This window comes from Myodes glareolus, chromosome 2 (assembly GCF_982192425.1).
Source record: "Myodes glareolus chromosome 2, mMyoGla1.1, whole genome shotgun sequence".
Taxonomy (NCBI): domain Eukaryota; kingdom Metazoa; phylum Chordata; class Mammalia; order Rodentia; family Cricetidae; genus Myodes; species Myodes glareolus.
In genome coordinates, this window is record NC_142027.1 from 124949836 (window position 1) to 124965694 (window position 15859).

General features: G+C 46.8%; 1 protein-coding gene and 1 long non-coding RNA gene across 3 annotated transcripts in view; one reads left to right on the top strand and one right to left on the bottom strand.

The window, feature by feature from the left end:
* Positions 1–517: 517 nt before the first annotated feature.
* P2rx7 (purinergic receptor P2X 7) overlaps positions 518–15859 on the bottom strand; it is a 38053-nt gene continuing 22711 nt past the window's right edge. Inside the window, exons 9-14 of one of the 2 annotated variants that reach the window (XR_015737309.1) lie at positions 12098–12188; positions 10706–10771; positions 10125–10274; positions 7876–7977; positions 4553–6069; positions 3645–3763 (exon numbers count right to left, since the gene is read on the bottom strand). Coding sequence is in view for 1 of the 2 variants with exons in the window: in XM_087903658.1 (XP_087759784.1) it covers positions 3266–3763; positions 7876–7977; positions 10125–10274; positions 10706–10771; positions 12098–12188 (907 nt within the window). In the remaining variant the exon portion in view is untranslated. Of the gene's footprint in view, positions 3764–4552; positions 6070–7875; positions 7978–10124; positions 10275–10705; positions 10772–12097; positions 12189–15859 lie in introns of both variants that reach the window. The other variant, XM_087903658.1, reaches the window with a different exon arrangement.
* LOC146895401 (uncharacterized) lies at positions 3580–9026 on the top strand. The gene is made up of 3 exons (XR_015737310.1): positions 3580–3705; positions 7672–7771; positions 7906–9026. It is a non-coding gene; the product is annotated as an uncharacterized LOC146895401 (long non-coding RNA).

Below are 15859 nucleotides of genomic sequence, written 5' to 3' on the forward strand. Positions count from 1 at the left end.
AGTAAATGTGATCTTACCAGGCTCTTGCTTACAACCCTTCATGGCTGATTTTAACAGAACGGCGTGCTGTCTGTGAAGAGCATCATGGTCCCCGCCCCAGGTCCCACCACTCCTGTGCAGGTCACATGCTGTTCAGCACTACTTGAAATGCTCTACCCTGCTCCACTTAGAGTTCCTCTGCATAGTTTAGCTAAACTGTCCCTTTCTCAGGTAGAACTCCTGATGTCCCCACATAGGTCAGATGCTCCCATTTAGGACCTCAGAGTATCACTTGCCTTCTGCAACATGACAGGCACGATAGGCTGCAAGTTCCCAGTGCTCAAATCATTGACCGCTATCTATATCTATATCTAATTATATCTATATCTATATATCTATCCATCCATATCGGTCTGTCTGTCTGTCTGTCTGTCTATCCTTGGGAGGGGCAGTCTCATCTACTGGGAAAAATGAATGAAATCATTAAGACTCAGGACTCTTCTAGAAAAAAGAAAAGAAATCAAAGAGAAGACTTAAATAAGTGAATTTAAATCAGTTTTTATTATTCAAACAGTTAAGAAAGCTTACATTGCCAACCTGAAATTAGGAAAGGCTTAGAAGATGGTTCCCTTTAAAGAGAGAAACAAATCCACCTCGAGTTTTACATGAAGTCGGCCATCTGTGTCAAGAAGCGTCTCTCCTGTCGGAGGAAAGCATGAATACCAGGTAGTGGACAGAACAGAATGCATCTAGCAGCAAGGAACTGGATCCTGCAAAATGGGCTGCTCACAGCCCCAGACCATGGCCTCACCTGCGCAGTAAGATCCACACATCGGCACAGCTGCAGAAAGTGTCATTTTACACACACACTAGAGAGTCCCCTTACCAGGGCACCAGCGGCCAAAGCAGAAGAAAACACTGGCAAGGCCCGGAGATTAGTCACTGTCTGAGGCCTCCACAAGGTGACGTGAGGACACTGGGAAGGAGGCATCGAGACAAAGGCTGAGGCCACAGAACCGAATGCCTGTGGTATCCTTAGCCTAAAAAGTTCAACTCTGAAGTCAAATACAGCCCACTTCTTAAAAATATCTCCAAAAAGGTAGGAGAGATGACAATCGAAGCTAGTGCAGCTGGTACGATCCCTGAGTTTAAAGCCAGATACAACTCTGGGGTTAAAAAAATAGGTTTCCTCCGTGCCGTTTTATAGTACTACAGGAAAAGTCTCTGTTTTCAAAAGCTACATCGTGTTTTAGGGGCGGTCACATGTCAGTGTTCGCAGCGGAAGTCAGAGGACAACTTGTGGGAGTCGGTTCTCTCTGTCCACAGAGTGGCTCAGGCCGGGCCCGCGGCTGTCAGCAAGCACCTTCATCCATTAAGCCTCTCAGCCCCACCCTTCCAACTTATATTTATTGTGTCTAGCTTTTAAAAGTCTCAACACGGTAAGTCTTGGAGTAGACGTAAAGGTCTCAGACCATCCTCACAGTTCCTGTCCTGCAGAAGGCAGGCCCCCAAACCTGTGTCTGTCCTCGCATATCCTTGGCAATGGTAGACGACAGGGAAGGGGACCCACTTCCTTCAAAAATTAAATGTATTTTATTATTAGTACATGTGTGTGCGGCACGTGTGGAGGTCAGAGAACAACTTTTAGGAGTTGGCCCCCACAGGTTCCAGGGGTTGAACTCAGGCTGTCAGATTGTGTGGCAAGCTTCTCCCCCTCTGAGCCAGCTCTTTACGTGGACGCTGTGATGCCAATGGAGGTCTTCATTTTTGTGCAGAAAATAATACTTTTACCCTCTAGCCCCTCTCCCCCCTCTTTTTCATGATTACGATTATTATTTCTTTTTAAGACATAGTTTTGAAGCTGGAGAGTTGGCTCAGAGGTTAGGAGCCCTGGCCGCTATTGCAGAGGGCTCAAGTTCAGTTCCCAGCATCCACCTGGTGGCTCACAACCACCTGAAATTCTAGTTCCAGGGGATCTGACACCCTCTACTCACCCCAGACATCAGGCATGCACATGGTGCTCAGATACACATGCAGGAAAACACTCGAACATAAAAATAAATCTTTTAATAATAATAATAAAAAAAGACGTGGTCTTGCCATGTGGCCCAGGCTGGCCTGGAACTCCCAGCCTTCCTGCCTCGGCCTTCTGGGCTCTGGAATCACTCTGTCCTGGACGTCTGGGCTGCTTTTGAAGGAAGCTCTCAGACAGCCTCCACACTCAGTGGCTGTAAAGTCCAGGACGTCAGAGACACAGAGGTGGCTTTTACCAGTCTCTGATAACAGTCACTTGGAACCCTCGGATAGCAATGAGGATCAGACTATACCTTGTATAAGTTAGATTTGATGACTTCTAAATTGAGTTAATGAATTCTCTTACAACTGCCCAAGAGAGCATTGCATTTTGCAGTGACTCCAGGTCTCAGTGTCCTCCTCTTGTCCCATTGCTGGGTGCCAACCCCTCTCCCCCAGACTTAATGACTTAAGACGGAAAGGTGCTCCTCTGGGTTGATCGGGCAGTTGGTGCTTAGCGTGTCCCCTGCAGTTTCAGTCACACATTAACAGGGTCTGGAATCACCTGAAGGGAGCTTCTCTCCCTGTGTGGTGACCGGGCTTAGAGGCGATGAGCTGGCAGTGTCAGTACCTTTCTGTGGAGCTGCTCGGGTTTTCCTGCCGCAGAGGTGCCTCCTACAGCCAGACTCTCTACTTGGGCTGGCTTCCCCTCAGCAAGAGTTCCAAGGACAGGAAGGGGGAGATGTTAGCCTCTTAAAACAAGGTCCTAAGATAGATGCAAGGACACACCCACTACTGGATGGAGCCACCAGAGCTGCCTGTAATGGGGAGGGGAAAACAATGTCTTTGAGTCTTGAGGGTTGGGTTGGTTTGGGGGAGGGGATGTCAGAGAATTGGTAGCCATCTTTTACCTCTCTGGGCATTCTCAAATCCCAAAGGGTTTGTTTTTAGGGTTAGACCTTTGCATCCACAGAGCTATGTAAACTTTTACAAGACATCCACCTACACCGGACTCAGGCTAGTTTAGGGAGAGCAGGCTGGGAAATGAGGAGCCTATGTACACTTTAAAGCCCAGGGTCAGACTCCAGACTCAGATCTGCGTCAGGTCCTCATCCATGTGGAGAGGGCTTGTGCGCTTGCGGGTTGGTCTAATCGGGGTCTTCAGCACACAAAGACCTTCCGCGGGAGGAAAACTAAGTTCCCTTTGTCTGAAAATGTGGCTCTAGGTCTGCAAAGAAAAGCTGCTCTGAGCCACCATAATGTGGCAGCCATGTCAGTAGGGGTACTTGAAGCCACTGTACTGCCCCTCAGTCTTGGGGAACTCCTTCCGGATCCGCCAGCGGCAGCAACTGGGCAGGATGGCAAAGTCAGCCATGTCCTGGGAGCCGAAGCGCCAGATGGCATAGCACCTGTACGCACAGTGTCGTAGGCGGCGGTTGGTGGCCTCTTCCTCCAGCACCAGCAAGGGCTCCTGGTAGAGCAGGAGGAGCTGCAGCGCCTGTCTGGACAGCAGGAGCTTCCGGAAGAGCTCTGAGGTGGTGATGCAGGGTCCCGGCTTCCTCCGGCAGCATAACTCCTCCAGGGCCCTGCGATTCTCTGGGAGCCGCGACGGGAGGCAGTTTCCACACTGGCACCAGCCTGGGCTGTCCTTGGACCCGGGGGCCACCTGTTTACACAGCAGCTGCACTTCCTCAGGTTGTCCAGGAATGGGAGGTGAGTCGTGGAGAGAGAGGGACAGCCTAGACAGGTTCATAATATCCGCCTGAGGCCTCTGAAAAAGTCAACAACAACAATCCCTTGGGGTTTAGGTTCGAAAGCTGTATCAACCTATGCAATCATATTTAATATTACAGCGACTGGAGCAGCTATTGCTTATTTATCTGTATCAGGACTAGGCAGCTGCTTCTGCCGTTGAGTGTGTTATGAACCTCTTGTAAGACAAATGCTTGTCTCCACTTTATATATTTGAAAATGGAAATTCAGAAAAGCCAGGTATCAGCTGGGACCTGGCCCCTTGCTCTGGCTGCCTTTGGAGGGTGTGTCTCCTCCCGGGTGCTTCCATCACTCCTAGACAGTGGACAGCCTCTCCCTTCTAAACAGATCTCGCTAGTTAATATGTTTCTTTGGTGACTGTTGTCTTCCAAGGGAAAGTAGGAACGATGTTTACTTGTTACATACCGTGGGGCCTGGGGCAGTGCCCAGTACACAGCAGATGGTATCTGTGGACTCATTCCTACTATTACCGTGCCTGCCAGACCCTGGCATACCCATTTATTATCTTCTAGAGCTGCCCGAATTGTCATGCCTAGTCTCTGTGACATGTGCCTTTATTCTGGGTGAAGACCTGAGTCAAGTCACTCAAACTGCATAGTTCGAATATGTGAATGGTCACAGGAACACCACTTACGAAAGGCCGAAACAACCGCAGGATCCACCAACTAGTGGGTAGAAAAACAAAAGGTGACCTATGCAGGCAGGGTGTCTGGCACACGGCTGAGCCTGGAAAGCACAGTGCTAACTGAAAGAAGTGCGACACAAGGCTCTTGCAGCTGCCACCCACCTTGTGCAAATGTCTGGGGCAGACAGACCAACAGGAAGCAGGCGAGTAGTTATCAGGGGCAGCTGGAAAAGGGGCAGGGCTACATGACGGAGTGGGGTTTCTTTCTGAGAAGATGCAGAATTCTGGAGTTGGTGGCATTGACCGGTTGGCACTGGAGCACACAGAACATCACTGAATTATGTACCATCACATGGCAAATGGATAGCGTCTCAAAGACTAAATATTTTTTTTTTGTAGCCCAGGTTGGCCCCAAACATACTATCTAAGGCAGACCTTGAACTCCTGATATTCCTGCCTGCACCTCACAAACACTGGGATTACAGGGATTTATCACCACACTCAGCCAAACAGTTCACTTTCTATCCAAATTCCTCAAGGACATTATAAGAAATGAAAATTTTGACCAGTTCCTCCCAAGAAGAGATACAAAAATTCTAACTATTAACCAAACCTATGAATAAATACGAAGAATAGCACATCATATTAAAATGGAAAGTTGTAAAATAAGGAGCTGGCTCAGTGGGTAGAGTGCCTGTCACACAAGCATGAGGACCTGAGTTAGGTCCCCAGCACTCATGTAAGAAGCCGCCCTGGGTGTACCTCAAGTCCCAGTGCCAAGGACACAGAGACAGGAGGCTTCCTGGAGCTCACTGGCCAACCAGACCAGCAGAGTTAGGGAGCTTCAGGGTCAGTAAGAGACACTGTCTCAAAACAATAATGGCGGAGAGTTATTGGGGAAGACAAGTAGTCTCAACTTCTAGAGTCCATAGACACTTACACACACATGCATGCACATGAACAAAGTGCACACGTGCCTACACACATTCCTAGCTGTGGGGGAATATTAGTTGAAGAAGTGTTGAATTTGTTTATGCTGTGGAACACTTGTTTAATGGTGCAAAGATGTGTTGCATTCTTTTATGTTGCATTTGTTAACTTTGTGAAGCTGTGTTACTTTGTCTGCCTAAAACACCTGATTGGTCTAATAAAGAGATGAAGGGCCAATAGTGAGGCAGGAAAAAGGATAGGCAAGGCTGGCAGGCAGAGAGAATAAATAGGAGGAGAAATCTGGGAAAGGAAATCTAGGAGCAAGAGAAAGAGGAAGAGAGGAAAACTCCAGGCGTCAGCCACCAGCTACACAGCAAGCCACAGATAAAGAAGTAAAGAAAGGGCTACAGAAGTAGAGAAAGATAAAAGCTCAGAGGCAAAGGGTAGTGGGATAAATTAAGAAAAGCTGGCAAGAAACAAGCCAAACTAAAGCCAGGCATTCATAAGAAAGAATAAGCCTCTGTGTGTGCATTCATTTGGGAGCTGGGTGGTGGGTCCCCCAAACGTAAAAAAAAGTAAACACAGCAATAATGACAACAACACCTTGCCTTGGTAACCAGTAAGTTCCGGCAGTTTGGAAAGCGGAGGATCCTCCCTGGCAGCTCACCAAGACTTGGGCCCGAAGTCACATGGGGTGTAGTTCTCAGTAGTGCTACATTTGCCCAGATATTCAAGGACCTAGGTGCAAACTCCAGTATCCCCCAACTTAGATCAATCATTAAAATTCACCGCATAGCAGGAAAAAGAAAAACTCACAAATTATTTCAAAAGAAGGAGAAAAATATTTTAAAATTCCACATCCATTCATGATAAAAACAAACAAACAAACAAACAAAAAAACCCCACAACTCTTCACAAGCTAAGCACAAAAGGGAATTTTGTTGAATCTAATAGCCACATTCTTAAAAGTTCACCAAAAACCTGTGGCAGAGAATGAGCTAGACAAGCTGGCTGCTGAGACCGGAGATGAGGTAGAAGTCTGTGTTTCTCACAATGGTGGCTCAGCTAGGGCTGCGGCTGCTGGCTGGCCGGAGGGTTCTTCCCCGAAGCCTCCAGGGGGAACCAGAGCCCTGCTAACACCTTAACCTCAGCCTGTTAGCTTCCAGACTGCAGTGCGAACCAACTGTTTAACCACCCAGTTTGTGGTCACTGGTTGTGGCCACAGGAAATCAATACAGCTGGCAAAGGTGCCCAGTGACCGGAACTGTGGGGAACACAAACAATTACAGCCACTTTGATTCTTGGTATCGTCTAACACTGAAACATATGCCGTGACTCCCAGGCAATCACCCAACAGATGTTTGTCATCATGGCATGATTGGCATTTGCCCCCGTATTAGAAACTTCCCAAATAACCTTCCATGCTGAAATGGGTAGATAAGCATAATGTTTATGAAGCAGAAATTATACAAAAGTGAGAATGAACTATCACCATATGCAATGTCAGATAACTCACTAAAAGTATGAGTGACAGGAGTCAGATTTTCAACAGACTCCGTCCACTCGGAGTCTTTACTATACAACTCAGTTTTCTTTAGCAATAGGGTCTCATTGGGTTTCCCAGCCTGGTCTGAACTCCTGGGTTCAAGTGTTTTCCCTGCAGCCTCTCAAGTGCTGGAACCACAGGTGTAGACAGCTGTACCTAGCTTGGACTTTTATACAAGTCTAGAATCAATAAAACCAGTCCTTAAATGTTGTGGCACACCTTTAATCCCAGCCCTGCCCTCAGGATTCAGAAGCAAATAGGTCTCTGAGTTCCAGTCCATCCAAGGCTGCATACTGAGACTTTACCTCAAAAGAACAACAACAAAAACCTGAAATCTAACCTTTAGATGTAGGATGAGGGACTGTTTATAAGGGAAGATGGCAATTCAGGAGAGGCATAAAAGGGACTTCTGGAATATTCAGTCTCTCTCTCTGTCTCTCCTCCTCTGGATAAATACTGCTAACTCCCAGCACTTAGGAGGCAGAGGCAGGTGGATCTCTGTGAGTTCAAGGCCAGCCTGGTCTACAGAGTGAGTTCCAGGATAGCCAAGGCTATACAGAGAAACCCTGTCTCAAAAAAACCAATAACCAAAACAAAACAAACAAAACCCCAAAACTCTACTATAGGCTAGCTATACCCCTAGCCCAAAACATCTAATTTTAAATAATTTTATTAGATTTATTTTTGTGTGTATACATTCTTGTGCATGCGTGTGTGTGTGCATATGTGTGTATGCCTGCACACGTACCACAGGAGATCAGAGACTATCTTGCCTGAATTGGTCCTTTCCTTCCCCATGACTCAGGTCATTAGCCTTGGCAGCAATGGCTTCACCCTCTGAGCCATTTTATCCTCTCATCAGTTCCCAGACAACTAATTTTTCAATCTCGGTGCTGGTTCCGTATGTTCACTTTGTTAAAATTCATCAACTGTGATTTATATAACTATCTACAAGTGTTTATATTTAAGAGAAAAATCTCCTAAAAAAAGACGAAATGTTTTCACTTACTGGAACTTCTTGGCCTTTGACAACTTGCAGACTCTTCCCGAGCAGCTGCTGGTCCACCATCCGAATGTGGGGCTCATCCACAAAGGACACATACTTTAACGTCTAGGAAAAGAAGGCTAAAAGTCTGTCCTGTGCAGGTTACAGGAATCACCGGTGCTGACATACACGATCTCATCTGCTCACCACACTGACCACATGACAAGCAAGCTAACGAGACCTAAAGGGGAGTCAGAAATGGAACCCCACGTGTGCTAACTGGAGAGCCGTCCTGGCCTCAGTCCAGCGAGGCCCCAGCACAGTGTGAGAGCCTGTGCTGAGCTCTCCTGAGTTCAGAGTCTGCAGATGCTGGGGGGCTTGTTGTCCTTAAATTGTTTACATGTTTGTTAAATTTTACTCATATAGGTGGGGCCATGTGGAGTTTTTAATTACAAAGGTGAACTAAACTTCCCCTTCCTTCCTTCCTTCCTTCCTTCCTTCCTTCCTTCCTTCCTTCCTTCCTTCCTTCCTTCCTTCCCTCTCCTCACCCTCTCTCCCTCCCTCCCTTCTTCCCTCCCTCCCTCTCTCTCTTCCTTCATACTCCTCCTCTCCTTCTCTCCCCCCTTCCTTTCTTCTTTCCTTTTTTTCTTTTTTGAGGCAGTATCTTATTCTGTAGTCTGGACTAGCCTCAAACCCGCCATCCTGCTGCCTCAGTCTACCTACTGCTGGGATTGCAGGCCAGCGTCACCACTCTGAGCTTGGCTGGACTTTTATTCCCATCATGAGCATGAGGACAAGGGACAATAAACAATGAACTGTGCTTTCCACTGCTGGAAAAGGACAGCGATGCTCCCGGGGTGGGGGGCGGGAATAAAGTAGCCTTCTTTGTTTTCAAGGAGCTCGCAGTTTCTCGTGGGGAGCAGGCAGGTGAGTGGGGTGGACCCGCCTCACAAAGTCAAAGTAATAAAAATCAAAACAGGACAGGCATGGCTTCTCCCCCACCTTAGGCTCTTGTGGAGAAGCCACCAGCACCCACTGCCGCCAGTACTCTTGCGTGGGTCCAGGACACACATGTGCATATATCCATCTATAGTATAAATGTACATGTAGAGACTGTACAGGCGGAGACTGTGTGTGCAGTTGTCTTTTTTAGCCTATAAACTGTGATTCTTTTATTCGCTTTGTGGACAAAGCATCTTGGATTTTCGCTGATGTCATCACCTAAGCTGTTGTGACAGATTCAGAGGCCGGCTAGCCTCAGGAGCAATCCCAGCTCCACCGTGTACTCCGCGTGACTCCGAACAGTAGTGGCCAGTCTCAGCCTTTCCCGCCTCCCCCATCTCTCACTCTGTTTGTATGAATGTATGGTTTTTGTTTTTTTGAGACGAGGTCTTACTCTGAAGCCTAGACTAACCTTGAACTCGTGGCAATCCACCTGCCTTAGCGTCTCCAGCGCTAGGACATGAGGCACCACATCTAATTTTCCAGGTGTGTTTGTTGCTCTTGTCTCCAGGTTGATCTGGAACCCTTATTCTTCTTGCCTTAGCCTTCTATACAACGGAATTAATTACCTCACTGTTTCCAGTGAGTGATGTGTGTGTATTTAAGTAGCCAAAGGCTTTATTTTCTTTCTTGCTAATAATACCTGAGTGACAAGAATTGTTTACTATGGCTTCTTTCACCATTCACCCAGGGGACATTTGGGTAGATGTTGTTTCTTTCTGTTAGTTATCCATTTATTTAGCAATATTGTGGATCAAAACCAGACCTCACACATGCTGAGCAAATGTTCTATTCCTAAACTATTCCTTAATTATTAGTAATTTAACAAGCATTATCAATAATTTAACAAAATTTAGTGATCATCCTAAACACATGTACCATGTGTGTCTTGTGTAAAGGTTTCTCTAGAAAAGTATGGAGAAATGGAAAACCCAGGATATTAAACACTCCCATTTAAATATTATTAGTCACTGCCAAATGATTTTTCTCTGAAGCCATTGTATTATATGGGGTCAAGAAGGGGCTGTGCCAATTTAATAAATGACAAAAGCCAGAACATAAAAATTTGCCTTCCCTGTGTATCTAGCTTCTCCATTTTTGCTTCTTTTCTTTCTCAAAACCAAAGAACTCATCAGAGAGACAGCTCTTTGGGGTTACCAAGGAACCTACCCACTTAGGGATGAATGGTCTAATTTTTTAGCCACCTAGAGGAATCTATGTGTGTGTGTGTGTGTGGGGTGGGGGTGACTGACAGGAGCAGCATGCCTTACCGACTTTGGCTCCATGACCAGCTCGTACTTCTTCCTGTAGTAGTACTCATTGACCGCACAGAATTCACAGCACTTACAGCAGGGGTAGACGCCGGACCTGCAGAAGGCGCTTGAGTATGTATTGATGAGCAAGTCGATGAATACAGTGGCCTGTGGACCCAAACACTGAGCCAGTGAGACTTCTCCCGCCAAATCAACATTCTCTCTCTCTCTCTCTCTCTCTCTCTTAAAATATTTTTATGGTTTATTTTATGTGCATTGGTGTGAAATGTCAGATCCCCTGGAACTGGATCTTCAGACAGTTGTGAGCTGCCATGTGGGTGCTGGGAATCGAACCCGGATCCTCTGGAAGAGCAGTCAGTGCTCTTAACCACTGAGCCATCTCTCCAGCCTCCTCTCTCTTTCTTTTTTTGTTGCTATTTCCAAATATTTCAAGACTGGGTCTCATCGTGTAGACCAGGCTGGCCTCAAGCTCACCGAGATCTGCCTGCCTCTATCTCCCAAGTGCTGGGGTTAAAGACGTGCACCGCCATGCCCAGCCTGAATCAGTTTGGTAAAGGATGGGGAAGAGAATCTCTTACCAAGCCAAAGTAGGACAGTGTGGATCCAATGTACACAACCAGCTGGATGATGTCGAATTTTCCTCCCTGAAACAGAGCAGGAAGCGGTACTCAGCTGAACTCAGAGCGGCGCCTGGCGCCTTCTCTTGTTGACTTGCAGCACAGAAGATGGTGAAGGCACTGAGGCACACATCCGAGTGCTCAACTGTCACAGAGACCACAAGACATCATGCCTCCCCTTCCTGCCGTCTAGAATGCTCTAGAGAGATGTGGTCAGTAAGGGGAGAACCTCCATATGAGATGAGGGTTTCAGACAAACTCTCCCATAGTGTGGGGATAACTTGGGGAGTAGATATGGCCACACCATATGTCTTCTTACTGGACCTCTGCAAGGCCCACACTCAATGGCCTTTCCATTCACTCAGGTATATTTTAGTAGTTCTTGTTCCTTCCTTCCTCCTTATGTATTTTGAGACAGACTCTTAGTTATGCAGCCTTTCCTGGCCTGAAATTTGGTGTGTAGACCATGCTGCCTACAAACTCACGAGATCACCGGCCTCTGCCTTGAGTGCTGGGATTAAAAGCAATGCATCACCACACCCAGCTTTGCATTTCACTGGTTCTTTTGTTACAATGTGGCATCAGTCACATGATGGAGATCAAAGCCAGACTTCTCCTTCCTAGGCACACATTCTACCAGCTGAGCTACGCCCCAGCTCAGTATCAGGTGTTGCTTATTTATTTGGTTGGTTTTATTTGCCTATTTACTTTAGTGTGTGTTTGGGGGGGGTATCTGTGATGTGTGCATGTATATGTACAGGTGTGCTTGTCCATGCAAATGTGTAGAAGATGTTCATTTTGGAACATCTTTCCACATTCTGTGTGATTGCTTTTGTGATGCGTGTCTCAGTGGACCTGCTGGCCCAGGTCCCTGGAATCCTCTTCTCTCTAACCTTCAGTATGAGATTACAGGCACGCACGCCCTGCCATGCCCAGCCTTTTCCCTGGGTTCTGGAGGGTCTGAACTGAGCCCCTCATGCTTGCCCTTCACTCTCTGAGCCATCTCCCTAGCTCAGTATTAAAGTATCTGAAACGTTGAATTAGGTGTAGTGATGCACACCTATAATCCCAGCATTTAGAAGGATGAGGCAGCAGGATTGAAAATTCAAGGCCAGCTGGCTTTGTAGCAAAAGCCTGGCCTGGAATAGTCAAACAAAGATTGGATATTTGAATTTTTCCTCAGTCATATTCCATGTTTTTTCAGATGGTTTGTTCATCAGAAGAAGCCCAAATGCATTTCTTTCTCCTGTCATTCCACAAGTGAATTGCACGGAGCCAACTCCTGATTGTGGCTGCTAGCTTTCACGCCTCACTGCATCCACAATTAGACAGTCACAGGAAGGAGAGACTTACCGTGCCAAAAACCAGGATGTCAAAGCGGATCCCAAAGGCTTTGATCAGTGTCCGTTTTTCCACGTTGTTTTCCTTATAGTACTTGGCGTATCTATGGGAGAAAAGCAGCCACATTTACAACAGTATCGCTGAACATGCTGGTATCTTCTGGGGAGAAGGAGCAAACCAGTAGCCAATCCGGTCTTCCTCATGGGCTTTTGATGCCTGCCACAGTTGGCAGAGGAGAGAGTACAGTCCGGCCCTCTAATTACTCTCTGACCAATTGAAACCAAAGAGCGTCTTCAAGTTACCTCACCTGCTTCCACCAACACAAATGAACAAAATTTGGCTTTTAGTTTTCTATGCAAACATCCAACATTTAAGTCAATAGAAGATCAACAACAATAAGCAAAGAAACGTTAAAGAGTAATTTCAGGCAATGTGTTTATTTCTCTTTTTTTATTTTTAGACAAGGTCTCTCTCTATGTAGCCCTGGCTTCTTGGAACTCGTTACGTAAACCAAGCTGACCTCAAACTCAGAGATCTGCCTGCCTCCAACTGCTGGTGTTAACGGTGTGTGCCATCATGGCAGACTTTTATTGCCCTGTCTCCCTCTGTTCTGGTTTTTTAAGACAGGGTTTCTTTTAGCCCTGGCTGTCCTAGAACTCACTCTGTAGACCAGGCTAGCCTTGAACTCAGAGATTCTCCTGCTTCTGCCTCCCGAGTGCTAACAGGCATGGCTTCTAGAACAAAGCAGGGAAGGACAGCGTGAGCCTCAGCCCTCTGTTGCCTACCGGGGAGAGGTCAAGGATCTGTCCTAACTGTGCTGTCTTAGATCCTGCATTCATCTCTCTGCCAATCATTAGCCCCACAGGCAAACCAAAGGTCTTCTTGTGAGCCTGTGAAGGTCACATCCAAACTTTCAGGCCAATTCTGGCTATCCTGCCACCGCCTTATCTATCTAATTCTCATAGCAGGCCAGAATTTCTCTATCCTCAGGAACACAGCAGCAGGCAGGGCCAGGGCCAGACATATAGTTCACCAAAGTTCCTGTAGCCCAGTGCCTGATGACAGCGTTCAAACCAGCAGCTCTCAGCCCTCTCCCAGCCTGCCTCGCCCTTTCTCACAATCTGGGCCTCCCCCTCCCCTTGCTCTGTCTCTGACTAAACCAGTTCTTCTCTTGCAGTCCTGGATGGGGTGGTTTGCTCCCATCCTCTGGGATTTGTGGGCATTAGGCTTAAGTCCAGGGACAGTGATTTCTCCATGTCAATCCCCTTAAGCTAACCTGGCACAAATCACAACCATCCCAAACAGGTACAGAAGTTGAATGTGTGTGTTTGTGTGTGTGTGTGTGATATTTTATTTTTCATAAATAATCAGGAAGATTTAAACTACATGATTAGCAGGGTATGGTGGTACATACTAAAGAGTCCAAGAATAAAAATATAAAAATGTAGATTCCAAAAACAAGTAGAAATAAAAAAAATATAAAGTTGTAGACCTAGGAGAATGAGAGCAGGCTGTCAGCAGCTTTCTCAGCAGCTTAAGGATTAACTGTTAACAGTGGGTTACTCCGCTTTACAACCCATAGCTCTGTTTGAGAGGCTGAAGCGGCTCTCTGCAAAATTAGGGTCGCTCAGCAAACTGAGGGTCAGCTTTTAGATAAACCCCTGGCCACTCATGACCAGCAACTGATGTGAGCTGAGTTAACCATGACTTTTGATTTTTTTCGTTTTATATTTTCCATACCCTTTCCCGCTATGCAAAACTGGCAGTGTCAGGGGAGGTGCAGCCTTATAAACTAAAGGGATGGAAATGAGACTCAAAGACCATAGAGAAAACACTCAGGGACGAAAGCAGAGATTGCAGTGGATCAGCTGTAAGGTGAGCGATTCTTGGAGCTGACAGAGTGGGAGAGGCAAGAGAAGACCCCTCCCTAAGCCCTCTGACACCTGCTCTCAGACTTCCCTTTAGCATGGAGTATAAATGTAGCAAAGATTTATCATTCACTACATCTGGCCTTAAGCTGTTTGCGGCCATCTGTTTCAGTAGCCACAGGAAACTAATCCTTATCCATACATGCTCTGGATCTGAGAAATACATCCCCCCCCCTTTTGGTGGTTTTTCGAGACAGGGTTTCTCTGTAGCTTTGGAGCCTGTCCTGGAACTAGCTCTTGTAGACCAAGCTGGCCTCAAACTCACAGAGATCCACCTGCCTCTGCCTCCCGAGTGCTGAGATCAAAGGCGTTCGCCACCATTGCCTGGCCTGAGAAAGGCATCTTATACCCCAGTATCACACATATAAATCAGCGAGGGTTAGGCTCACCAGAGGAGGATCTTCTGTGTGTCCTCTTTATTTAGTGTGTGTGCGCGTGTGCATGTGTGCATGCGCGTGTGTGCGTGTGTGTGTGTGTGTGTGTGTGTGTAGACCAGGGGGATGCATCAGGAGTCTCTCTCCACCACTCCCTATTTTATTTGGTCAGGCAGGATCTCTCCCTGAACCTGCTGCTCACTGGTTTGGCTGGACTGCCTACCCAGCAACTCAGGGATCCTCTTGTCTCTGCTTGCCCGGCACTGGGATTCGAGGCAAACACCACGAGGCCTGGCATTTTACATGGATGCCAGCGAGCCGAGCTCACGTCCTCTTGCCTGCACAGCAAGCTCTTTACTGACTGAGCCATCTCTTCAGCCCCCATAAATCTCTTTCTTGAGGACAAAGTTATATAATGTGAACTTTTTAACTTCCTGTAAAAAAGAAAGCTATATTTTTCCAAATACCTCATATAGCCTGTAATTTCCTTCCCTTTTGTGATGCTGTTTGAAAATAACTTGTTCTCTTGCCTATCAGAGCTCCGCAATTTATTTTTGGTCAAAGAGTTCTCCTGGTGCTCGTTCAACAACAAATTTGCTAGCACCCTATTCTAAAAGAATACTGACGTCATAACCCTTCAGGCCTCTAGAGAGCTCGATCCCACCAGGAGCGGATGTTCTTAGGTTCAGCTCAGAGAACAGGAGGACATTGGCCAATGTCTGATTGGTACATTGCCCTGCATGCTTGGGCTGACTGCTAACTGAAACCGCCCAGCACAGCCAGGGGGCCACTCATCGTGTCCTGTCTTTCTTGCCAGTGGCCACAGCCTTTTCAGAACTTCGGCGAGAGAGATCAAAAAGCTACCTGCACTGAACCTCTTCCTGAGCCCGGGATGAACACCACTGACCCAGAGCAGGCGAAAAGCCTCAGCCAGTTTGATGCTGAATCAAGGCTCTCCACCCTGGATCTCCACAGGGGCCAGGCAAAAATATGCAGGTCACATTGAAGGACATAAAGAAGTGGCAAGGGCAGTGATACCGCCCACATACACGCTCTATGCAGCTCCAGCCAATGCTGTCACATGGCATATGGGCCCAGTGTTTTTAAAGTTTTTAGACTCTGTGTTAAATGCTTTAGCGTTTCAGGAAAAAGAGAAAGCCAGATGTTTGTGTAGAATATCACAAGGTTTAAAATATTCTACAGGGACAAAGAAATAAATGGATAATATAATAATAAATAAATATCGATATATAGTATAGTATATAATTAATATATAATATAATATCAATGAATATGTTATAATAATTGATAAATAAAAGTCTCCAGGGGACCTTGTTCCAGTGTGGGTGTTTGCTAAGTTGGGGTGAGAGGCTCTGTGATGCTCTGCACTGTCGCAAACCCCCAGCGGGTGCCAGGAGGGGGGATAGGCGTCCTCATCAGCAGTGTTCGGATTCGAGTGCACAGCAGAGCGC